The 26,010-nt window shown below is 42.3% G+C and overlaps 1 protein-coding gene across 1 annotated transcript in view; it reads left to right on the forward strand.

Annotated features, from left to right (window-relative positions):
* LOC138666760 (zinc finger protein 850-like) overlaps positions 1-26,010 on the forward strand; it is a 145,042-nt gene that overhangs the window by 14,193 nt on the left and 104,839 nt on the right. The window contains exons 4-7 of the mRNA XM_069754935.1: positions 4,226-4,349; positions 4,439-4,530; positions 5,712-5,814; positions 16,848-18,360. Of these exons, the coding sequence (XP_069611036.1) occupies positions 4,226-4,349; positions 4,439-4,530; positions 5,712-5,814; positions 16,848-18,360 (1,832 nt within the window). The remainder of the gene's footprint in view (positions 1-4,225; positions 4,350-4,438; positions 4,531-5,711; positions 5,815-16,847; positions 18,361-26,010) is intronic.

Raw genomic sequence — 26,010 nt, forward strand, 5'->3', positions numbered from 1 at the left:
TTTTCAGGAAGAAAATGAGTATTATCTGACAGAATTGAAGGGGTGTCAATACTTTTGGCCATGACTGTATACTGTATTTGATTTATAATGAACTCTTGAGCGTGGGAAAATGAACTGGCATTTTTCCGCACTCCAAAGTTCACTGCGGGCCAAGCTGTGAGTCAGCGCAGCATCAGTGACTTCAGTGCTAGTCACTAATGCTGCCGCCGGCATCTTCTCATTCATTCATCAATGGTTCGCAGCCGGGGCTGTCGCATTAGCACCAGCTCCCAGTTGTAAACTGTATATCCCCTAGATATAGATTACAGCGTGGGACTGAATGCCGGACAGGTATGGTATATTGTTGGTTTATTTTTTTTTATTATTACAGGAGATCGAGGGTGTTGCATGGATTATCAGAATAATAAAGATGGCAAACTGTGTTTAGTGTTTTATTTAATTAAAAGACTTCATTCTGGCTGTGTCTTTAACCCTGTACCAACTATAGGATTAGTAATGAACAGGTGTCTTATTGACACCTCTCCATTACTAAGCTGGGATTGATATCACCTTACAAACTATTACCCCACTTGCCACCGCTACAGGGCAAGTGGGAAGAGGAAGGCTAAGTGCCAGAATTGGCGCATCTTACAGATTAGCTTTTTCTGGGGCGGTTGAGTGCTGATGTGTTTAGCTGGGAGGGAGACAATATCCATGGTCCCTTCCTAGGCTATTAATATCAGCCTGCAGATGTCTGTATAGCCTTTGCTGGTTATTATTTATGGGGGAACCCCATTTTATTTTTTTGGGGGGTCCCCCATTTTAATAGCCAGTAAAGGCTAAGTATACAACTGTGAGCTGATATTAATATCCAGGGAAACTCCATGGGTATTACCCCCTTCCCTGGCTATAAACATCTGCCCCCAGTGCTGGCTTTCCCTCTGCTGGTTTTGAAAATTGCCCTGGAGTCCACGCCATTATTTTTCCTGAAATAATCTTTTATTATGTACATGTCTCCTAAATTGCACACACTGTAGTAATTGTATTTGTCACTGACATCTATATATGTACCTATTCTATATGTATTTACTATTTGTAATCCATCTCTTCTATCCTGTCGGCTCCTGCAGTGAATTTACAGAACCCGGCAAATGAATTACCCACTATTCTTCTATCTATCTCTCTAACTATGTAATATGTGTGTGTATGTGTAATTGGCTTGTGTATATATGTATTCTATGTGTATATATCTATTCTATCTTTTCTATTATAATCTGTCAATGTGATTATTACAGTAGCCGCATATGAATTGCCGACTTTTCACCGGTGCGTAAAAAACGGACACCGTTTTTTTTCTCGCATCCATTGACTTGCATTGGCGAGTATCGTCCGAGATACGCAGCAAATGGCAGCATGCTGCGATTTTTTTCTCAGTGTGATTCCAGTTGAGAAAAAAATCGCAGATGACATGTCACCCATTGAATAACATTGGTCTGAGTGCAATCCAAGTTTTTCTAACAAATGGGTATGAGCCCTTACAGGTGCTTCTCACAAGTTCTTCAATACAAAAAGTGAAACTCATATATAGAGTCATTATTATCAGAGTGATCTATTTCAGTGTTTATTTCTGTTAATGTTGATGATTATGGCTAACAGCCAATGAAACCCCAAAACTCATCATCTCAGTAAATTAGAAGGTTATAACACCAGATTGAAAAATGATTTTAAAATCCAAAATATTGGCCTACTGAAATGTATGTTCAGTAAATGCAGTCAATACTTGGTCGTGGCACCTTTTGCATCAATTACTGCATCAATGTGCATGGAGGCGATCAGCCTGTGGCACTGCTGAGGTGTTATGGAAACCCATGTTGCTTTGATAGCAGCCTTCAGCTCGTCTGCATTGTTGGGTCTGGTTTCTCAAATCTTCTCTTGACAATACTCCATATATATAAGGTTAAGGTCAGGTGAGTTTGCTGGCCAATCAAGCACTGTGATACTGTTGTGGTACATTGTCTCTGTGTTGTTTTTAAACCAGGTATTGGTACTTTTGGCAGTATGGACAGGTGCCAAGTCCTGCTGGAGAATGAAATTTCCATCTCCAAAAAGCTTGTCGGGAGAGGGAAGCATGAAGTGCTCTAAAATTTTCTGGTAGACAGCTGCGCTGGCCTTAGTATGGTTAAAACATAGTGGACCTACACCAGCAGATGACATGGCTCCCCAAACCATTAATGATTGTGGAAACTTCACACTAGACCTCAAGCAGCTTAGATTGTGTGCCTCTCCACTCTTCCACCAGACTCTGGGACCTTGATTTCCAAATGAAATGCAAAATTTACTTTCATCTGAAAGCAACACCTTGAACCACTTAGCAACAGTCCAGTTATTTTTCTCATTGACACAAGGAATGCGAAACTTGTAGCCCATGCGCTGGATATGTCTGTGTGTAGAGGCCCTTGAAGCAATGACTCCAGCAGCAGTCCATTCCTTGTGAATCTCCCCCAAATTTTTGAATGGTCTTTTCTTAACAATCCTTTCAAGGCTGTGGTTATCCCGATTACTTGTGTACCTTTTTCTACCACACTTTTTCCTTCCAGTCAACTTTCCATTAATATGCTTGGATACAGCACTCGTGAACAGCCATCTTTTTTTAGCAATGACCGTTTATGGCTTACCCTCCTTGTGGAGTGTGTCAATGACTGCCTTCTAGACATCTGTCAAGTCAGCAGTCTTTCCCATGATTGTGATGCCTTCTGAAACAGACGAAGGGACCTTTTTAAACGCTTAGGAAGCCTTTACAGGTGTTTTTGTTAATTATTCTAATTTACTGAGATAATGACTTTTGGGTTTTCATTGGCTGTAAGCCATAATCATTAACATTACCAGAAATAAAGACATGACATAGATCTCTATGTTTATAATGACTCTATATCATATATGAGTTTCACTTTTTGTATTGAAGAACTGAAATAAATTAACTTCTTGATGATATTCTAATTTTGTGAGAAGCACCCGTATATAAGAGTAAAATAAATTATTTATTACATTTGTTTAAAAATGTACATTCCGTCATGTTACAAAAAAAAACAAAAAAAAAACCATACATGTATGTGTACTAAGGAAATATCAAACACCTTAGCGGACATCTAGGAGTACGGGTCGGGTATAATAGAAAACAAGATAATGTAATTAGGAAGTACTCAATTGATGACTCTCCCCAAGGGATATAGCAATATTAAGCATCATTAATATCATATATATATAAGCGTGATTATGTAAAAGATAAAAAAGCATGGTCAGTAATATAATAAATAGTTACCCCAACCAACACTAAAGATGACTGCTCCCCGATGCTCGTTGCTTTCTCAAGAGAAATGTAGCTGTTTGATTTTTTTGTTTTATGTGAGACAAATTGTATTACTTTTTACTGCCGCTTTGAAATGCATATAATTACTATGGAATTTATATTCATTCTCTTTTTGTGATGTAAATATAGGAAAAAGCTGTTGTTGATTTAGTTTTTTTTTGGTTACTTTCACCTTTCACACTGAATAACCTGTTGAATGAATTCTTCAAGTTATTACAGTCATGTGGAAATAAAACAATTATTTCAGTATTTTTTTTATAGTGGAGCCTTGCTTTCTTTTTTTTTTGCAGATGAGTTACACTTATTTATATATTTAACATAAATTTGTCCTCAAAAGATCATAAAAAAAAATCTCTGGAGAATTTTTTTTTTTTTTATCTTTTCTGGTTCATTTTTTCTCACTGTAACTGGGAAAGGATTATCCTACTTTGCAAGCTTTCAGTGACAGAGCTAATCAGGAAGTACCGAGCAACCCAACTGGGACAGCAGAAGCCCAGTGATTATGTGACTTCCAGATTCTATAGAAATATCATCACTGCCGATGGTTAGCTTCACTGTATAGGGCTCACTGAGCAATAAGTAGCCCGTAATGGAGACCATTGAAGCAGTAATAAACCTCTTCTGTTTTCTCCCTAGGATTCACTATTGACAGCCAGGGACAGTACCTGCTCTTGCTAGACTACAGGAGCTTTAATCTTGCACCGTAAATTTACTGCACTTGGTCCTTTTCTGGTCAATAAATATACTAAAAAGAAGAGGGCCCTATACTGATCCCTGTCTACACCACTGTTAAATATATCCAAATCAGAGTGTTTTCCATTGATAACCATACTCTGTTTCCTATCACTGAGCCTTTTGTTAACTATCATTGTGTATCAGGTTCCTTTAAGGTGTCAGGATGTCACTGTCCATTTCTCCATGGAGGAGTGGGAGTATATAGAAGGACACAAGGAACTGTACAATGACGTCATGATGGAGGACCACCAGCCACAAACATCAACTGGTAAACTTTTATTGATGAAGGCAAGATCATCATCTGATTATCCTGCATATAAAATGTATTTCTTCACTGTGTATATACGTTTCCTGCAGATGAATGCAGTAACAAATCCACACCAGAAAGATGTCCCAGTTCCCTGCATTCCCATGATTGTCTAGAGGAAAATGACTTAGAAGATTTTCAGGTAAGCTGAGCTCACAAAATAGCAAAACGATCCAGCTAGTAGAATATCTACATTTTTATTGTATTTACTAGATGGTGGCCCGATTGTAACGCATCGGGTATTCTAGAATATGCATGTCCACGTAGTATATTGCCCAGCCACGTAGTATATTGCCCAGCCACGTAGTATATTGCCCAGCCACGTAGTATATTGCCCAGCCACGTAGTATATTGCCCAGCCACGTAGTAGTTTGCCCAGCCACATAGTATATTGCCCAGTCACGTAGTATATTGCCCAGCCACGTAGTATATTGCACAGTGACGGAGTATACAGCACAGAGCCATGTAGTATACAGACTTAAAATAAAAAATAAACATATACTCACCCTCCGTTGAAGTCCTGGCCCTGTGTGCGGTGCACGCGGCAGCTTCCGGTCCCAGGGTTGGCATGGGCGCAGGACCTGTGACGTCACGGCAGGTCTGTCACGCAAGACCTGTGATGACATCGCGGTCACATGACCGTGACGTCATGGAAGGTCCTTGTCGCATACCATCCTTGCCATCGGAACCTGACGCTTGCATGGAGCAGTTACTGGAGCGTCGCGAGGAGCGGGAAAGGCGCCGGAATGTGAGTATATGAAGATTTTTTTTTTTATTATTATTTTTAACATTAGATCTTTTTACTATTGAGGCTGCATAGGCAGCATCAATAGTAAAAAAGTTGGTCACACAGGGTTAATAGCAGCGTTAATGGAGTGCATTACACCGCGGCATAACGCGGTCCACTAGCGCTGCCATTAACCCTGTGTGAGCACTGACTGGAGGGGAGTACGGAGCGGGCACTGACTGCAGGGAGAAAGGAGCGGCCATGTTGCCGCCGGACTGTGCCCGTCGCTGATTGGTCGTGGCAATGGTCGTGGGCATTTTGCCACGACCAATGGTCGTGGGCATTTTGCCACGACCAATCAGCGACTTGGATTCCATGACAGACAGAGGCCGCGACCAATGAATATCCGTGACTCTTAGACAATTATATAGTAGATAGGTGTATTACAGTATTTTATGTAATGAGGAAGGCGATAACTAAATGATGAATTTAGGTCAGTAGATGGCCTAAAAATACTTATAGTATTTCATACTTGGTTGAATTTGTCTTATGAGGTTAGATCCATTCTTATATCGTTAAATCATTTGTTGATACAGGCTGAAGATTTCATGGATATTAAAGTTGAAGTTTTAGAGGACGATGAAGAGACATATGAGATGGGTGATCAGGAGGTGGGAATTCCTATAGATCTAAGCCCAGGTGAGTAATAACGGCTAAACACAGAAAATAGATAATGCTTGTTGATAATGAATGAACTGTGGACTCTGAATTGTTCCCATAGTCCAATGTATGCATACAGTGGCTCGTGAAAGCATTCACCCCATTGGCATTTTTCGTGTTTTGCTATCTCGCAACCCGGAATTTCACTGGTTTTTTTAGGGTTTGCATCAGTTCATGTAAAGAACATACCTACAACTGTGAAAATTTGTTTTCCTTTTTATTGTGAAGCAAACAACAAATGGGACAAAATTTCTGAAAACTTCAGTGTGCATAACTATTCACCCTTCTAAAGTCAGTACTTTGTAGATTCTCCTTTTGCAGCAATTACAGCTTTAAGTCGCTTTGGATAAGTGTCTATGAGCTTTCCACATCTTGCCACTGTGATGTTTGGCCATTCCTCAAGGTGAAACTGCTCAAGCTCCTTCAAGTTAGATGGTTTCCTCTGGTGAACAGCAATCTTTAAGTCTGACCACAGATTCTCAATTGGATTAAGGTCTGAGCTTTGACTGGGTCACTCTAAAACATTCACACATTTCCCCTTAAATCCTTTAATTTTGTTATAGCAGAATGCTTTGAGTCATTTTCTTGTTGGAAAGTGAACCTCCGTCCCAGTCTCAAATCACTGACAGCCTGAATCAGGTTTTGCTCAAAAATATCCCTATAATTAACACCATCTTCCCCTCGACTCAGACCATTTTCCCTGTCCTTGCTGTCGAAAAACATCTCTACAGCATGATGCTGCCACCACCATGTTTCACTGTGGGGATGGTGTTCTTGGGGTGATGACCTGTGTTAGTTTGGCGCTAGACATAGCGTTTACCATGTAAAAAAGTAAAATTTTTGTCTTGTCTGACCACAGCTCCTCCATACATTTTGGGATTCTCCCACATTTTTTTTTTGCAAAATCAAACCGAGCCTTACAATTTTTGTGTGTAAGTAAAGGTTTTTTTCTGTCCACTCTTCCATAAAGGCCACCTTTTATGGAGTGTGGTCGTATGGTCAGATACTCCACTCTTTATTTGGGAACTCTGCAGCTCCTTCAGGGTTACCTTTGGTCTCTGTTCTGCCTCTGATTAACCCCTTAAGGACCAGGGGTATTTCCATTTTTGTATTTCCATTTTTTGCGCCCCTTCTTCCCACAGCCATAACTTTTTATTTTTCAGACAATATGGCCATGTGAGTGCTTGTTTTTTGTGAGACGAGTTGTACTTTTGAATGGCACCATTGATTTTACCATACTGTGTACTGCAAAACGGGAACAAAATTCCAAATGCGGTGAAATTGCAAAAAAGGGCAATTCCACAATTGTTTTTTTGGATTTTTTAAACATGTTCACTAAAAGCTAAATCTGACCTGCCAATATGATTCTCCAGGTAATTACGAGTTCACACACACCACACATGTTTAGGTTCTTTTTTAAGTGGTGAAAAAAAAATCCAAAGTTTGTAAAAAAAAATAAAACAAAAGTTGCCATTTTCCAAGACCTGTAGTGTCTCTATTTTTTGGGATCTGGGGACGGGTGAGGGCATATTTTTATTTGCGTGCTAATATGACATTTTTATTGATACAATTTTGGTATGTTTACAATCTTTTGCATTTTATTGCAATGTTGCAGTGACCAAAAAAAACGTAATTCTGGCATTTCGATTTTTTTTCTCACTATGTCATTTACCGATTGGATTAATTCTTTTATATATTGATAGATCAGGCGATTCTGAACTCGACGATACCAAATATGTGTAGATTTGATTTTTTTATTGTTTTATTTTGAATGGAGCGAATGGGGGGTGATTTGAACTTTAATAATTTTTTAATTTTTTTAATATTTTCAAAAAATTTTTTTTTACTTGCTTTCATAGTCTCCATGGGAGACTAGAAGCTGCGATCATCCGATCGTTTGTAATACATAAATCAGGGCTGCAGCTATGTAGCAGATATGCTCACTTGCTTGAGCAGATCAGCTGTCATGTGCCGGAAATGTGGCGGCTCATCGCCGGAGCCCGCACCAAACAGGGAGAGGTGTGCAATGTCTGATATATCCATCATTGGATGGTAAGGGGTTAATTCCCTCCTTGCTCTGGCTGACAGTTTTGGTGAGCGGCCCTCTCTTGGCAGGTTTGTTGTGGTAACATGTTCTTTCCATTTGATGGTGCTCCAGGTGATCATCATAGATTGGGATATTGTTTTATAGCCCAGCCATGACTTGTACTTCTCAACAACTTTGTCCCTGACTTGTTTGGAGATCTCCTTCGTCTTCATGGTGTTGTTTGGATAGTGGTGCCTTTTGCTTAACCCCTTTCTGCCATTAGACGTACTATTGCGTCCATGTGGGGTGGGCTTTACTTCCCAAGGACGCAATAGTACGTCATATGCGATCGGCAGCGCTCACGGGGGGAGCGCCGCCGATCGCTGCCGGGTGTCAGCTGCCTATCGCAGCTGACATCCGGCACTATGTGCCAGGAGCGGTCAAAGACCGCCCCCGGCACATTAACCCCCGGCACACCGCGATCAAAGATGATCGCGATGTGCCGGCGGTGCAGGGAAGCACCGCGCAGGGAGGGGGCTCCCTGCGGGCTTCCCTGAGCCCCCCGCAGCAACGCGATGTGATCGCGTTGCTGCGAGGGTCTTACCTCCCTCCCTCCCTGCTCCAGGCCCGGATCCAAGATGGCCGCGGATCCGGGTCCTGCAGGGAGGGAGGTGGCTTCACAGAGCCTGCTCAGAGCAGGCACTGTGAAGCAGCCTGCACTCCTATCAGATCGGTGATCTGACAGAGTGCTGTGCAAACTGTCAGATCACCGATCTGTGATGTCCCCCCCTGGGACAAAGTAAAAAAGTTAAAAAAAAAATTTTCAAATGTGTAAAAAAAAATTTAAAAAAATATTCCAAAATAATGAAAAAAAAATAATAATATTATTCCCATAAATACATTTCTTTATCTAAATAAAAAAAACAAAACAATAAAAGTACACATATTTAGTATCGCCGCGTCCGTAACGGCCCGACCTATAAAACTGGCCCACTGGTTAACCCCTTCAGTAAACACCGTAAGAAAAAAAAAAAAAAGAGGCAAAAAACAACGCTTTATTATCATACCGCCAAACAAAAAGTGGAATAACACGCGATCAAAAGGATGGATATAAATAACCATGGTACCGCTGAAAGCGTCATCTTGTCCCGCAAAAAACGAGCCGCCATACAGCATCATCAGCAAAAACATAAAAAAGTTATAGTCCTGAGAATAAAGCGATGCAAAAATAATTATTTTTTCCGTAAAATAGTTTTTATCGTATAAAAGCGCCAAAACATAAAAAAATGATATAAATGAGGTGTCGCTGTAATCGTACTGACCCGAAGAATAAAACTGCTTTATCAATTTTACCAAATGCGGAACGGTATAAACGCCTCCCCCAAAAGAAATTCATGAATAGCTGTTTTTTGGTCATTCTTCCTCACAAAAATCGGAATAAAAAGCGATCAAAAAATGTCACGTGCCTGAAAATGTTACCAATAAAATCGTCAACTCGTCCCGCAAAAAACAAGACCTCACATGACTCTGTGGACCAAAATATGGAAAAATTATAGCTCTCAAAATGTGGTAACGCAAAAAATATTTTTGCAATAAAAAGCGTCTTTCAGTGTGTGACGGCTGCCAATCATAAAAATCCGCTAAAAAACCCGCTATAAAAGTAAATCAAACCCCCCTTCATCACCCCCTTAGTTAGGGAAAAATTAAAAAAATGTATTTATATCCATTTTCCCGTTAGGGCTAGGGTTAGGGCTAGGGTTGGGGCTAGGGCTAGGGTTAGGGTTAGGGTTGGGGCTACAGTTAGGGTTGGGGCTACAGTTAGGGTTGGGGCTAAAGTTAGGGTTAGGGTTTAGATTACATTTACAGTTGGGAATAGGGTTGGGATTAGGGGTGTGTCAGGGTTAGGGGTGTGGTTAGGGTTACCGTTGGAATTAGGGTTAGGGGTGTGTTTGGATTAGGGCTTCAGTTATAATTGGAGGGTTTCCACTGTTTAGGCACATCAGGGGCTCTCCAAACACGACATGGCGTCCGATCTCAATTCCAGCCAATTCTGCGTTGAAAAAGTAAAACAGTGCTCCTTCCCTTCCGAGCTCTCCCGTGTGCCCAAACAGGGGTTTGCCCCAACATATGGGGTATCAGCGTACTCGGGACAAATAGGACAACAACTTTTGGGGTCCAATTTCTCCTGTTACCCTTGGGAAAAAACAAACTAGGGGCTAAAAAATAATTTTTGTGGGAAAAAAAAAAGATTTTTTATTTTCACGGCTCTGCGTTATAAACTGTAGTGAAACACTTGGGGGTTCAAAGTTCTCCCAACACATCTAGATGAGTTCCCTGGGGGGTCTAGTTTCCAATATGGGGTCACTTGTGGGGGGTTTCTACTGTTTAGGTACATTAGGGGCTCTGCAAACGCAATGTGACGCCTGCAGACTATTCCATCTAAGTCTGCATTCCAAATGGCACTCCTTCCCTTCCGAGCCCTCCCATGCACCCAAACGGTGGTTCCCTCCACATATGGGGTATCAGCGTACTCAGGACAAATTGGACAACAACTTTTGGGGTCGAATTTCTCCTCTTACCCTCGGGAAAATACAAAACTGGGGGCTAAAAAATAATTTTTGTGGGAAAAAATTTTTGTTTTATTTTTACGGCTCTGCATTATAAACTTCTGTGAAGCCCTTGGTGGGTCAAAGCGCTCACCACACATCTAGATAAGTTCCTTAGGGGGTCTACTTTCCAAAATGGTGTCACTTGTGGGGGGTTTCTACTGTTTAGGTACATTAGGGGCTCTGCAAACGCAATGTGACACCTGCAGACCATTCCATCTAAGTCTGCATTCCAAATGGAGCTCCTTCCCTTCCGAGCCCTCCCATGCGCCCAAACAGTGGTTCCCCCCCACTTATGGGGTATCAGCGCACTCACGACAAATTGGACAACAAATTTTGGGGTCCAATTTCTCCTGTTACCCTCGGGAAAATACAAAACTGGGGGCTAAAAAATAATTTTTGTGGGAAAAAATGTTTGTTTTATTTTTACGGCTCTGCATTATAAACTTCTGTGAAGCCCTTGGTGGGTCAAAGCGCTCACCACACATCTAGATAAGTTCCTTAGGGGGTCTACTTTCCAAAATGGTGTCACTTGTGGGGGGTTTCAATGTTTAGGCACATCAGTGGCTCTCCAAACGCAACATGGCGTCCCATCTCAATTCCTGTCAATTTTGCATTGAAAAGTCAAACGGCGCTCCTTCCCTTCCGAGCTCTCCCATGCGCCCAAACAGTGGTTTACCCCCACATATGGGGTATCAGCGTACTCAGGACAAATTGTACAACAACTTTTGGGGTCCAATTTCTTCTCTTACCCTTGGGAAAATAAAAAATTGGGGGCGAAAAGATAATTTTTGTGAAAAAATATGATTTTTTATTTTTACGGTTCTGCATTATAAAGTTCTGTGAAGCACTTGGTGGGTCAAAGTGCTCACCACACCTCTAGATAAGTTCCTTAGGGGGTCTACTTTCCAAAATGTTGTCCCTTGTGGGGGGTTTCAATGTTTAGGCACATCAGGGGCTCTCCAAACGCAACATGGTGTCCCATCTCGATTCCAGTCAATTTTGCATTGAAAAGTCAAATGGCGCTCCTTCGCTTCCGAGCTCTGTCATGCGCCCAAACAGTGGTTTACCCCCACATATGGGGTATCGGTGTACTCAGGACAAATTGTACAACAACTTTTGCGGTCCATTTTCTCCTGTTACCCTTGGTAAAATAAAACAAATTGGAGCTGAATTAAATTTTTTGTGAAAAAAAGTTAAATGTTCATTTTTATTTAAACATTCCAAAAATTCCTGTGAAGCACCAGAAGGGTTAATAAACTTCTTGAATATGGTTTTGAGCACCATGAGGGGTGCAGTTTTTAAAATGGTGTCACACTTGGGTATTTTCTATCATATAGACCCCTCAAAATGACTTCAAATGAGATGTGGTCCCTAAAAAAAAATGGTGTTGTAAAAATGAGAAATTGCTGGTCAACTTTTAACCCTTATAACTCCCTAACAAAAAAAAATTTTGGTTCCAAAATTGTGCTGATGTAAAGTAAACATGTGGGAAATGTTACTTATTAAGTATTTTGTGGGACATATATCTGTGATTTAATTGCATAAAAATTCAAAGTTGGAAAATTGCGAAATTTTCATAATTTTCGCCAAATTTCCGTTTTTTTCACAAATAAACGCAAGTACTATCAAAGAATTTTTACCATTGTCATGAAGTACAATATGTCACGAGAAAACAATGTCAGAATCACTGGAATCCATTGAAGCGTTCCAGAGTTATAACCTCATAAAGGGACAGTGGTCAGAATTGTAAAAATTGGCCCGGTCATTAACGTGCAAACCACCCTTGGGGGTAAAGGGGTTAATGGTGTTGCAGCGTCTGTGGCCTTTCAGAAATGTATATATGTACTGACAGACCATGTGACACACAGATTGCACACAAGTGGACTTCTTTTCACTAAGCATGTGACTTATATAGGTAATTGCTTGCACCAGAAATTTTTAGGGGTAGGATTAAGGTTACCCCTAAACCTAACCCTAATGCTTCATTGCAAAAGGGGTGAATACACATGCACATGACAATTTTTAGATATTTGATCCCATAAATTTTATTTATGCCTATATTTTTCTCTCTTCACTTTAGACTATTTAATGGTGATGCATCACACACAAATCGGAAGGGAGGGAGCACCATTTGACTTTTTGAATGCAAGATTGACTGGAATCAATGGTGGTGCCATGTCGTGATTGGAGACCCCCTGATGTGCCTAAACAGTGGAAACCCCTCAATTCTAACTCCAACACTAACCCCAACACACCCCTAATCCCAACTCTAACCATAATCACAACCCTAACCATAACCCTAACCACAAATCTAACCCCAACACACCTCTAACCACAACCCTAACCCCAACACACAACCAACCCTAATCCCAATGATAACCCTAACCTCAACACACCCCTAACCCTAATCTTAACCCTAATTCCAACCCTAACCCTAATTCCAGCCCTAACCCTAATTCCAACCCTAACTCTATTTCCAGCCCTAACCCTAAGGCTATGTGCCCACATTGCGGATTCCAGTGTTTTTTGTGCGGATTTCACCTGCGGATTCCTATTGAGGAACAGGTGTAAAACGCTGCGGATTCCACGCAAAGAATTGACATGCTGCGGAAAATACAAGGCAGCGTTTCCGCACGGTATTTTCTGCACCATGGGCACAGCGGATTTGGTTTTCCATAGGTTTCCATGGTACTGTAAACGTGATGGAAAACTGCCACGAATCCGCAGCGGCCAATCCGCACCGTGTGCACATAGCCTAATTCTAACCCTAATTGCAACCCTATCCCTAATTCTAACCCTAATAGCAACCCTCACCCTAATTCTAACCCTAATTGCAACCCTAACCCTAGTGGAAAAATAAAAACAAATATGTTTTCTTTATTTCATTATTTCCCCTACCTATGGGGGTGATGAGGAGGGGCTTTATTTACAATTTTTTTTTGTTTTTATCACTGTGATAGAACCTATCACAGCGATCAAAATGTACCTGGAACGAATCTGCCTGCCGGCAGATTCGTCGGGCGCACTGCGCATGCGCCCGCCATTTTGGAAGATGGCAGCGCCCATCGCTGAAGACGGATGGACACCGGGACTCGGTAATTATGGAGAAGGGGTTGGACAGCGGGGGGGGGGGCGGAGGGAAGGCCGGGGGCAGGCGGAGGGGAGAGGAGGGCAGCGGAGCACAGAATGGAGGGGAGGAAAGACTGACAGCGGTGGCAGATCGCCGCTGTCAGTCGGTGGAGGGTGCAGATTGCGGTCTCCAGCCATGGCCGATGATATTGCAGCATCTGCCATGGCTGAATTTTAATATTTCACCAAGTTTCACTGGTGAAATATTACAAATTGCTCTGAATTGCTGTTTCACTTTCAACAGCCAATCAGAGTGATCGTAGCCACGTGGGGGCAAAGCCACCCCCCAGGGCTGAAGTACCACTACCCCTGTCCCTGCAGATCTGGTGAAATTACAGTTAACCCTTTCATCCCATCTGTAGGAACGCGATCCTGCCATGACACCACATAGGTGTCACAGGTCGGATTGGCACCGACTTTCATGACGCCCACGTGGCGTCACAGGTCGGGAAGGGGTTAATTTCTCTACTGATGGAGCTGTATGGTGGCTTGTTTTTTTGCAGAAGAAGATGACATTTTCAAAGATACCATTTTTTATTTCCATTTGAATTTCTGATCACATTTTTTCTTTTTACAGGATGATGAAAATTCATTATTTTTTGGCACTTTTTTTTATTGGTGTTCAATGAAGGTGTTAACTAGTGTTAAATTTTTATAGGTTGAGTCATTCCAGACTGGCAATACCAAATATGTGTACTTTATTTTGTTACGTTTTGTTTTTACATACAGTGGGTACAGGAAAGTATTCAGACCCCTTTGCAAAAATTTCTACATTTCTGTTTTTTTTTCAGTGAAGATGGGGTGCAGAGTGTACATTTATGTGAAAAAAAACTTTTTGGAATTTACCAAATGGCTGCAATGAAACAGATTCAAAAACTTAAAGGGGTCCGAATACTTTCTGTGCCCACTGTAAATATACCTATTTATTGGTACAATATTTTTTTCCTTTTTTTTTTTTATTAGTTTGATTTTTTATATTTACAATTTTTTTTTTACTTAGTCTCTCAACGGGACTAACTTTCATTACTATTATTAGTGGTATAGTATTAGGCCATGTTCACACTCACACCAGGAGTGGGTGATAAATACAGAAGTGGTGACGTGTTCCTATTATACTTTTCCTCTGATTGTTCCACTACTGATTTTGGCTTACAAATACTGAGGTAAAATACCGACCTAATACTGAATGTGTGAACGTGGCCTAACACTTGCAGAAGCCATAACGTATAGGTATGTCAAAGGTCCTGAAGGGGTTAAATGTAGTAAAACTTTAAAGACTGCAGAAATTTGGCACTACCATAAGTGCACTAACCAACAAAATAAGGTTCATGTCATTTATCCCTTACAGGGAACATTGTGAAAACTAACCTTAAAATTACCTGATTTCATTGTAACAACTCTGCTGGCATCACAGCATGGCCTCACATCTCTCACACTATCTTACCCACTGCTCCAGGCCATGATGTGGTTTCTGTTTCATGCCAGCTCCATGTTCTGTGTCTCTGCTCTGTGCATGCCTCATGGCTATGTGTATAGGGGCCGGCGCCTGAACTCTCTGGTTCTTATAGGAATCAGGTGCATCTGTCTAATCAGTTCCTGACCAATTACCAAGAGGCCTCCTGTATATAGTGCAGCTCCACCCTGTGGTCTGGGCCTGTGCAACTTACTCCCTCAGTCAGTTCTTAGCTGCTGAGGTGCCAGGTCCTGTCTCGGTTACTCTCTCTTGTCTGCCACCCAGGGGAGCGTTGTACCCTGGTCTGTGTCCTGTGTAGCCACCCAGCTAGGCTTCGTACCCTGGCCTATGTCTGCCACCCAGAGGTGCATCATACCCTGGCTTGTGTCTATGTCTCTGTGTCTTGTCTCGTTCCTGACTCTGTCTTAGTCTAGTCCTATTCCACTGTCTGTTTATATCTGTCTTGGTTTGCCTTTTTTGCTCTGTTCGCCACTGTCTGTGGCTCTGCTTCTCTTTGCTCAGTTCTACCACAACCTGTGCTTCTGTGTCTCTCAGCTTTTCCCTCAGCTCTGCTCTCTGTAACTTTGCTCTGCACTCTGACCTTGCTTTACACTCTGTGGTTTTGCTCTCAGCTTTGCACTCAGACCTTGCTTCGCACTTCTCTGGCTTTGCTCTGTGGCTCCGCTCTTTGCGGTTCTATCTGGCTCCGCTCTTTGCGGTTCTATCTGGCTCCGCCTCCAGCGTCTCCGCACTTGACTCCGCCTCCAGCGTCTCCGCTCTTGGCTCCGCCTCCAGCGTCTCCGCTCTTGGCTCCGCCTCCAGCGTCTCCGCTCTTGGCTCCGCCTCCAGCGTCTCCGCTCTTGGCTCCGCCTCCAGCGTCTCCGCTCTTGGCTCCGCCTCCAGCGTCTCCGCTCTTGGCTCCGCCTCCAGCGTCTCCGCTCTTGGCTCCGCCTCCAGCATCTTGGCTCCGCCTCCAGCGTCTCCGCTCTTGGCTCCGCCTCTTGCGGCTCTGCCTTCTCCTTCTCTTCTTTTTGCTCCACCTTCTACTCGTACTCAGCCTCCTGCGTTTCTGTTCTTGGTTCTAGCTCTTGTGCTTTCGCTCTGCATCCGCTCTTGCAGTCTTTCTCTACTTGTTACTTAGTCCTCTTGTCTGAACAGGTTCCTACCTGTTTCACATACCTGCCTGCAGACCGGTCCCTACCGGTTCTTCCTATGTTCCAGCCGTACCTGCCTGCCTACCAGAGAGCCAGTCGTGTCCGCCTGCCCGCCAGTGTCTGTTGTACCCGTCTGCCTGCCTGTGTCCCAGCCGTGCCAGCCGTGCCCGCTCCGTTCCTTAGTGGGATCAGCAGCCACAGCCAGACATCACCCTGGAGTGGCACCTGGTAGCTTCCTATTGTACAAGTCTGACCTCACCATCAGAGGCTCCAGCGAACACCTAGAAAGCTACTTAGTTACGCCCCTTCCAGGGAAGTTTGGTCTGTGGTCCAGTGGGGCCACACCCCCGTATGCCCGCGCCAACCAGTCTGGGCGCGTGCGTGACATTCATTTTCAATTTCTCAACAAAATATAGTTGTTTTTTTATACATTATGTATGCCAAAATGGTATCAAAAAAAGTTATAGCTCTTCAAATGATAGAAAAAAAATCACTTTGTCATGAAGGCTTAAAACTGGCGTTTTTGTTGTTGTTTTGTTATAAATGGTCTTTTTTTTATAGATGAATGTTTTGAAATACCCAATAAATACAGATATAAATATCTGAAACAATAAAAATATTTTTTTTCTAATTGTCAACAGATGGCTACAGCAAAGGTAACCTTCAATTTCCAGATTACGAATTGGTAGAAAACTCTCTTACACAAAATATGTATCCAGGATATCACAGCAACAATCTGTCATCTAATGCTTCTTGCCAAGATCAACTTTCTCCTCATATATTGGATAGAAATGCAGAACATACAGACTGTGAATTATTTTTTTGTTCAGAGTGTGGGAAATGTTTCACTCAGGAAGTCTATCTTGTTAATCATAAGAGGACACACAAAGACACTAATAAACCTTCATCTTTTGAATGTATTAAATGTACTACCCAGAATGGTGGTGTTTGTAACCATATGATGATCCCAAAAGGCTTGAGGAAGTTTTCATGTTCATTGTGTGGGAAGTTTTTTACCCGAAAGTCATATCTTGTCCATCATCAGAGAATTCACACAGGAGTCAGGCCTTTTCCATGTTCAGAATGTGGGAAATGTTTTACTCAGAAATCAGTTCTAGTTCAACATCGGAGGATTCACACAGGTGAGAAACCATTTTCATGTTCCGAATGTGGAAAATGTTTTACCATCAAATCAAGTCTTATTGAGCACCAGAAAATTCACACAGGAGAGAAGCCGTTTTTATGTTTGGATTGTGGGAAGTGCTTCTACAAGAAATCAGATCTTGCTAAACATGAGAGGTTTCACACAGGGGAGAAGCCTTTTTCGTGTTTAGAATGTGGGAGATGCTTTGCCAATAAGTCAAATCTTATTACACATGAGAGAAGTCACACTGGGGAAAGGCCATTTCCATGTTCATTTTGTGGCAAATGTTTTACCAAGAAATCAATTCTTGTTAAACATCAGAGTTTACATACAGAAGGAAGGCAATTTTCTTGTTCAAAATGTGGGACAACTTTTACAAAAAAATCTGATTTAGTTAAACATGAGAGAACTCATACAGGGGAGAAGCTGTTTACATGTTCAGAATGTGGGAAATGTTTCACCCGAAAATCTGTTCTTGTTCAACATCAGAAAATTCACACAGGTGAGAGGCCGTTTTCATGTTCACTATGTGGAAAAAGTTTTACCCAAAAATCGGATCTTAGTGATCACCAAAGAATACATACAGGTGAGAAGCCATTTTCTTGTTTGGAATGTGGGAAATGTTTTACTAAGAAATCAAGTTTAGCTCAACACCAGAAAATTCACACAGGAGAGAAGCCGTTTTCATGTCAAGATTGTGGTAATTATTTTAGCCAGAAATCTTATCTTATTAGACATCAGAGAATTCACACAGGGGAAAAACCATTCTCATGTTCGGAATGTGGGAAAGGATTTACTCAGAAAGTAGGTCTCATAGCACATCTAAAAGGTCACACAGGGGAGAGGACATTAAGATGTTCAGAATTTGATAAATGTTTTACCCAGGAACCTGGTCTGGATGAACATCATACAATTCAGATAGAGGAAAAACCATTTCTAGACAACACAATGGATGACGAAAGTGAAGATCCAGTGTTTTTTCCTGAAACATTCACCAGTGCAGAGTCTTGAGATCTCTTGTAATGTAGTTTCAGTTGTTCTCTTTTTTTTCTGTAATATATTTACATTTTGTAATATATTTAAAAAAAACATTTTTGAATAGACCATTGATGATGTTTGGTTATGTAATTTTTATGTTTAAAAAAAAACTTACAATATAAATAACTTTGATGTTCATTTTTATATGTGTATATGGTTAGCACACTGAACATGGAATTGTAGACCTGACTGGTGCTTTAGTATACGTTGTATTATATTTACTTACAATGTAACACAGCTAGAGAGGAAGGCCAAAAATATAAACCTACAAAGCAATAGATGAATTATGTTTTATGTGGATTTATTTTAACATTTTCATTTTGGTGTGGTCAATGATGTTTGAAGTAATTTTTTTTTATGGAATTGGTAGGTTATGAACTTTTGAAGGAGTAGTCCAGGTTAGGCTTAACTCTGCAGACACTCTTTGTGACTGCAGACTTGTAATACTCACACCACGCACATTGCATGTCTTCCTGTTAGGATTCTCTTGGCCACATTCTGATTAAACTGTGCAGCCTCACTCAATACAAGACGGTGGCTGTCTCGCTCAATTCACTAGTCGGTCAATTCACTAGTCGGAATGTGGCCGTAAGTATGAGTATCAAACATGCTTGTGGTTGCATGACCGCCCAGTCTCGCTGAAGATGTTTTAGTCCAAGTTCAGATGTTCCTGAAACACGGTCCAAGTACAGACTGTGATGACTGAACCAGCCATGGTTCTCCTGACCTAAACTCCAAAGTCTTATAGGTATATGTGAGGCTGAGTTTGGGTCAGAAGACCTGTGGCCAGTCTGGACATCATGGTATGCGCTCGAACTGTCATTCACAGATGTGAATTCGGCCTTTGTTGCAAAATTCTTAATTGTAAAAAATGTAATGATTCATGCTTGGACATGAGAACTAATGCTTACTTAGCTCTACATTGGATCTTGGAACGGACCATCTTCTTGGTTAAGTAATTATCTCCCTATATCATTCAATTGTCTATTATTCAGAATAGTTGAAAAGGCTCCCCCCACCTATCACAAGTACGGGGGGTTTTGATTGCATGTTGCTCCCTGTCACGATATGGTATGAAATATCACATAAGTTTAGTTGCTCGTCAGCTCATGAGGTGGGCTAAACCCCCCCTTCACTAGCTGACTCTACTTGTTTCTCTCTGGGCTACGGACTGTATGCTAGAAGGGGGTATTATTGCCCTGGGGTCGTAAATTCCAGGCTCAGAGGAAAGTCCCTCACCCCTCCCACCTTCACTAGTCAGAACTGGTAAAGTGGCTCCAAAATTCATGAAAGATCCTTTGTTTGGTTTTGGTACGATATTATGCACCATGTTTACGGTAAGAACACGAAAATATATATTCGTATTCCCACTCGGTGTAGGTACCCATCCCTTGAAACTTGGGCTTCTAACTCCATCTGCTAAAGAAGTAGGGATTTCTCTGTAAATATGTATCCCAGTTAGGACATATTTGATCTCATTAGAATGCTCACGTTAATCTGAGATGAATGATGAGCTTTTTAGGACGCTGACATGTTTTGTAGTGAAGTTATAGAAACTAGAGAGAATAGTTTAAAGTTTAGGCAGAATGTAGAGAGAGGAGGGTCTGGATAAGCCAGCCTTTCTGTGATGTCACAGCCTTAATGTTTAAGTGTCTGGCAGGCTCTGAGGAGTCACTTGCTGCTGGATTTCTTGTCCTGTCCTGGAAGAGCCCTGCTCACGTCCCAATGAGCTGGGACGTATGGGAAAAACTCCACTAGCCTGGTTGCCTGTCATGCTTTGAACATGTAAGTGTTGTTTTTTTTTTCTCTTTTATTCCCTTTATGTTATAATTACCCATGTACATATTTGCAATTGTCTCATTTGTAACTTCTTTATAAAATATTTTTGATAAAGCACTGCCTAATTAATTTAAATGGGATATAATATTATATATTAGTCCGTTCTCCTGTTCTAAACCGTACCCTAAGTCTCTTGAAGGGAAAATACGCTACTGTTACTGTTGTGTTGGGTTAGCTTTGGACCCGTTTAATCGAAGCTGGTGGCGGCGATACCGTGTGCAGGCTTTTGGGTTATGTTGTAGCGGCTGCGGCGTTAATAATTATTGTTCCTGCCTGAGTGGGAGTAGTTATCGCGTCGCTGCAGCGTGCCCAATAGCCAGTACATAGCAGGCAGCCTTTCTGGCGACTAATTACCCAGGGTGCAGTACCTAATCTGACCTGAGAGTAAGGGGGCGCCAGAGAGCTGCAAGTGTTAAGTGGAACTGTAAGCGGGATATACATAAATCCCTGCAGTTTGTGGTATATAGAAAGCAGTGGGATACCTAGAATAAGCCCCTGCTGTAAACTAAGAGGTCAATAGCCTTGTGTGTGGTTTTTTCATCACATTGTTAGCAGTGGAGGGATAACTAAGATAAGCCCCCCTGCACATGTGATAGCCGTCTGTTGGCCTAAAGTCACCCCAACCCGTGACGCAGGGGTGACGGTCACGGTGTGAATCCTGACCAATTGGTGACAGCGGTCAGGGGAATCGTGACACTCCCCTCTAAGGATTGTGCATAACTACTGCCACTCCAACTAATTTCAATATAACTTACTGAGATAGCTGAAAAAAACAAACTAAATCTTCAAAGTCATCCAGCAATATAACATCATTCCAATATTACTGATGTCCAGATTGGTGATCTGTACTGTCTGCATCTTTTTCTTTGCTTCTTGAAGCTAAATTTGGTTTTCTGCTTTGCCCGATCCACTTTAACCCCTTCAAGACGGACCCCTTTTCGTTTTTGCATGTTTTTTGCTCCCCTTCTTCCCACAGCCATAACTTTTGTATTTTTCCATCAATATGGCCATGTGAGGGCTTGTTTTTTGCGGGACAAGTTTTACTTTTGAATTACATAATTGGTTTTACCATATTGTGTACTCTAAAATGGGAAAAAAATTTCCAAGTGCTGTGAAATTGCAAAAAAAAAGTGCAATTCCACAACTTTTTTTTTTTTTTTTACCATGTTCACCAAATGCTAAAACTGACCTGCCATTATGATTTTCCAGGTCATTACGAGTTCATAGACATCAAATATGTCTAGGTTCTTTTTTTATGTGGTGAAAAAAAATTCCAAAGTTTGTTAACAAAACCTGTAGCGTCTCCATTTTTCTTGATCTTTGGTGAGGGCTTATGTTTTGCGGGCCAAGCTGACATTTTTTATTCCATTTTGGTGCGGATACAATTTTTTGAGCTCCCGTTATTGCATTTTAATGCAATATTTTGGTGACCAAAAAAAAACGTAATTCTGGTGTATTTACTTTTTTCTTGTTACGCCATTTAGCGATCAGGTTAATTTTTTTATTGATAGATCGGGCGATTCTGAACGCGACGATAACAAATATGTTTGATTTTTTTATTGTTTTATTTTGAATGGGGCAAAAGGGGGGTGATTTGAACTTTTATATATATATTTTTTAAAATTATATTTTTAAAAACATGGCCGGAAGCGCGCATTAAATGCCACTGTCAGAGTTTGACAGCGGCATTTAACGGGTTAATAGTCGTGGGTGGATTGCAAATCCACCAACAGCTTTTCTGGGCACATGTCACCTGTTCAAAACATGCACAAGGAGACAAGACCTCTCTCCACACCCATAGGCATGGAGAGAGGTGAATATTCATTACCTTAATGAGTGGGGACACATGATCGCCCGACCGCAGGAGCTGCTGGCACCGGAACGAGATGCTGCGAGGACGCACAGGGAAGGTAAGTAGGATTTTTCTTTGTAATGCTTTTCTCATGGGGACCATACATAAAGGATGGGACTAAGGAGCCATGCAAACAAGGATGGGAATAAGGAGCAATACATACGAGGATGGGAATAAGGAGCCATGCAGACAAGGATGGGGATGAGGAACCATGCATACAAGGACGGGGATGAGGAGCCATGCATACAAGGACAGGGATGGGGAGCCATGCACCCCTGAATAGGGATTAGGGGACAATGCATACCCAGCTGATACTCAAGTCAATAGGTTTTCGCAGTTTTTCAAGGCAAAATTAGGTGCCTTGGCTTATACTCGGGTCAACTTATACACGAGTATATACGGTAATTAAAAACCAAGTGGGTCCAACCACTCAAGTCCTGCTCCACATGCAACAATGGAAGTACACAGACATATGTAAATAATCATGTAGGATATAATGTCCATAAATAATATCTGTATTAATCCTTAAACACCCGACACACCACGGTGTCTATACAGGGTGTAAGATAAGTGAAAAATCCCAATCACCCAAAGTATGGATATTGAGGGCCCAAACTAAACTGTAATAGGTCATCAGTCAGAAAGCCTAGAGAAATGAATTCCTGCTAAGGTTAGCATCAGGTCCACACTGACAAAGCAGCACAGGCTGGATCAAAACACCCTGAGCAAAGTTACCAAAAGCAGCCCAAGGCGAGGGGCTAATGTTGTGGAAGGGCTGCTGGAAACCGAAAGGTGCAGCCCATAAGGTAGATGGGAAAACCTGGAATAGCGTGCACCAAGGGTGTCCAGGAGATGCATCCATCTATCTAGAATAGGGACCAAAGGGAGGCTGAACCAGGAGAGCAAGGGCACGAGTGGGGATCCCCTGACGAAGCCGTATCAGATACGGTGATATGCGTGGTACCTAATTTTGGACCCACTTGGTTTTTACTTGTGTTTTATCTTTTTGTATATTGTATGCCAATAAAGTTTTCCCACACTATTATATTTGATTCTTAGTGTGCAAATCATTCAGTAGTGCTTCTTTTCTCTTAGTCGTGTATACTATCACTAGATGGTAGCCCGATTCTAACGCATCGGGTATTCTAGAATATGTATGTAGTTTATTTATGAAGATTTTAGAATAATACATTGAATACACAGGATTCGGCCGGCCGCGACCAATTAGCGAAGCGTGGTTCAAATCCCACGCCAATTCGCGTCCGGACTGCGCCTGTCGCTGATTGTTCGCGGCCGGCCACGTACTATATAGCACAGCCGCATAGTATATAACAGCCCACGTAGTAAATATCACAGCCATGTAGTATATTGCACAGCCACGTAGTATATAGCACAACCACGTTTATAGCACAGCCCACGGAGTATATAGCATAGTCCACGGAGTATATAGCACAGCCCACGGTGTATATTGCACAGCCACGTAGTATATAGCACAGCCACGTATTAGTATATTGCACAGCCTGCGCAGTACCACGCACGTAGTGTAGGCTACGTAGTGTATAACACAGGCCACGTAGTATATAGCACAGCCCGCGTAGTACATAGCACAGCCCGCGCAGTATATTGCCCAGCCCGCGTAGTATATTGCCCAGACCGCACAGTACAGTCATGGACAAAAATTTTGAGAATGAGACAAATATTAATTTTTCCAAGGTCTACTGCTTCATTTTTTCTAATGGCAATTTGCATATACTCCTGAATGTCAGAGTGATCAGCTTAACAGCAATTACTGTACTTGCAAAGTCAATATTTGCCCAGAAAATGAACTTTAACCCCCAAAACACATTTCAACATCATTGCAGTCCTGCCTTAAAAGGAACAGCTAACATCGTTTTAGTGATTGATCCATTAACACAGGTGTGGGTGTTGATGAGGACAGGGCTGGCGATCAATCAGTCATGATTAAGTAAGAATGACATCACTGGACATTTTAAAAGGAGGCTGGTGCTTGGTATCATTGTTTCTCTTCAGTTAACCATGGTTATCTCTAAAGAAACACGTGCAGCCATCATTGCACTGCACAGAAATGGCCTAAAGGTACCGTCACACTAAGCGACGCTGCAGCGATTCCGACAACGATCCGGATCGCTGCAGCGTCGCTGTTTGGTCGCTGGAGAGCTGTCACACAGACAGCTCTCCAGCGACCAATGATGCCGGTAACCAGGGTAAACATCAGGTTACTAGGCGCAGGGCCGCGCTTAGTAACCCGATGTTTACCCTGCTTACCATCGTTAAAGTAAAAAAACAAACGCTACATACTTACCTACCGCTGTCTGTCCTCGGCGCTGTGCTTCTCTGCTCTGGCTGTGAGCACAGCGGCCGGAAAGCAGAGCGGTGACGTCACCGCTGTGCTTTCCGGCTGCCCGGCGCTCACAGCCAGAGCAGAGAAGCAGAGCGCCGAGGACAGACAGCGGTAGGTAAGTATGTAGTGTTTGTTTTTTTACTTTAACGATGGTAACCAGGGTAAACATCGGGTTACTAAGCGCGGCCCTGCGCTTAGTAACCCGATGTTTACCCTGGTTACCAGCGAAGACATCGCTGAATCGGTGTCACACACGCCGATTCAGCGATGTCAGCGGGAGAGCCAGCAACGAAATAAAGTTCTGGCCTTTCTTCCCCGACCAGCGACATCACAGCAGGGGCCTGATCGCTGCTGCATGTCACACTGGACGATATCGCTAGCGAGGACGCTGCAACGTCACGGATCGCTAGCGATATCGTCTAGTGTGATGGTACCTTTACAGGGAAGAGTATCGCAGCTACAAAGATTGCACGTCAGTCAACAATCTATTGCATCATCAAGAACTTCAAGGAGAGAGCTTCCATTGTTGTCAAAAAGGCTCCAGGGCGCCCAAGAAAGACCAGCAAGCGCCAGGACCATATCTTAAAACTGTTTTAGCTGCGGGATCGGACTACCAGCAGTGCCGAGCTTGCTCAGGAATGGCAGCAGGCTGGTGTGAGTGCTTCTGCACGCACTGTGAGGCGGAGACTCTTTGAGCAAGGCCTGGTTTCAAGGAGGGCAGCAAAGAAGCCACTTCTCTCCAGAAAAAAACATCAGGGACCGACTGATATTCTGCAAAAGGTACAGGGAGTGGACTGCTGAGGACTAGGGCAAAGTCATTTTCTCTGATGAATCCCCTTTTCGACTGTTTCGGACATCTGGAAAACAGCTTATTCGGAGAAGAGGTGAGCGCTCCCACCAGTCTTGTCTCATGCCAACTGTAAAGCATCCTGAAACCATTCATGTGTGGGGTTGCTTCTCAGCCAAGGGAATCGGCTCACTCAGTCTTGCCTAAAAACACAGCCATGAATAAAGAATGGTACCAGAATGTCCCCCAAGAGCAACTTCTCCCAACCGTCCAAGAGCAGTTTGGCGCCCAACAATGCCTTTTCCAGCATGATGGAGCATCTTGCCATAAAGCAAAGGTGATAACTAAAAGGCTCATGGAACAAAACAGAGATTTTGGGTCCATGGCCTGGAAACTCCCCAGATCTTAATTCCATTGAGAACTTGTGGTCAATCATCAAGAGACGGGTGGACAAACAAAAACCAACAAATTCTGGCAAAATGCAAGCATTGATTATGCAAGAATGGACTGCTATTGGTCAGGATTTGGTCCAGAAGTTGATTGAGAGCATGCCAGGGAGAATTGCAGAGGTCTTGAAGAAGAAGGGTCAACACTGCAAATATTGACTTGCTGCATTAACTCATTCTAACTGTCAATATAACCTATTGGTACTCATAATGATTGCAATTATATTTCTGTATGTGATATAAACATCAGACAAACACTAATAAAAACCAGAGGGCAGCAGATCATGTGAAAATATAATTTTGGAGTCATTCTAAAAATTTTTGGCCATGACTGTA

The sequence above is a fragment of the Ranitomeya imitator genome, chromosome 2 (assembly GCF_032444005.1).
Source record: "Ranitomeya imitator isolate aRanImi1 chromosome 2, aRanImi1.pri, whole genome shotgun sequence".
NCBI classification, from domain to species: Eukaryota; Metazoa; Chordata; class Amphibia; order Anura; family Dendrobatidae; genus Ranitomeya; species Ranitomeya imitator.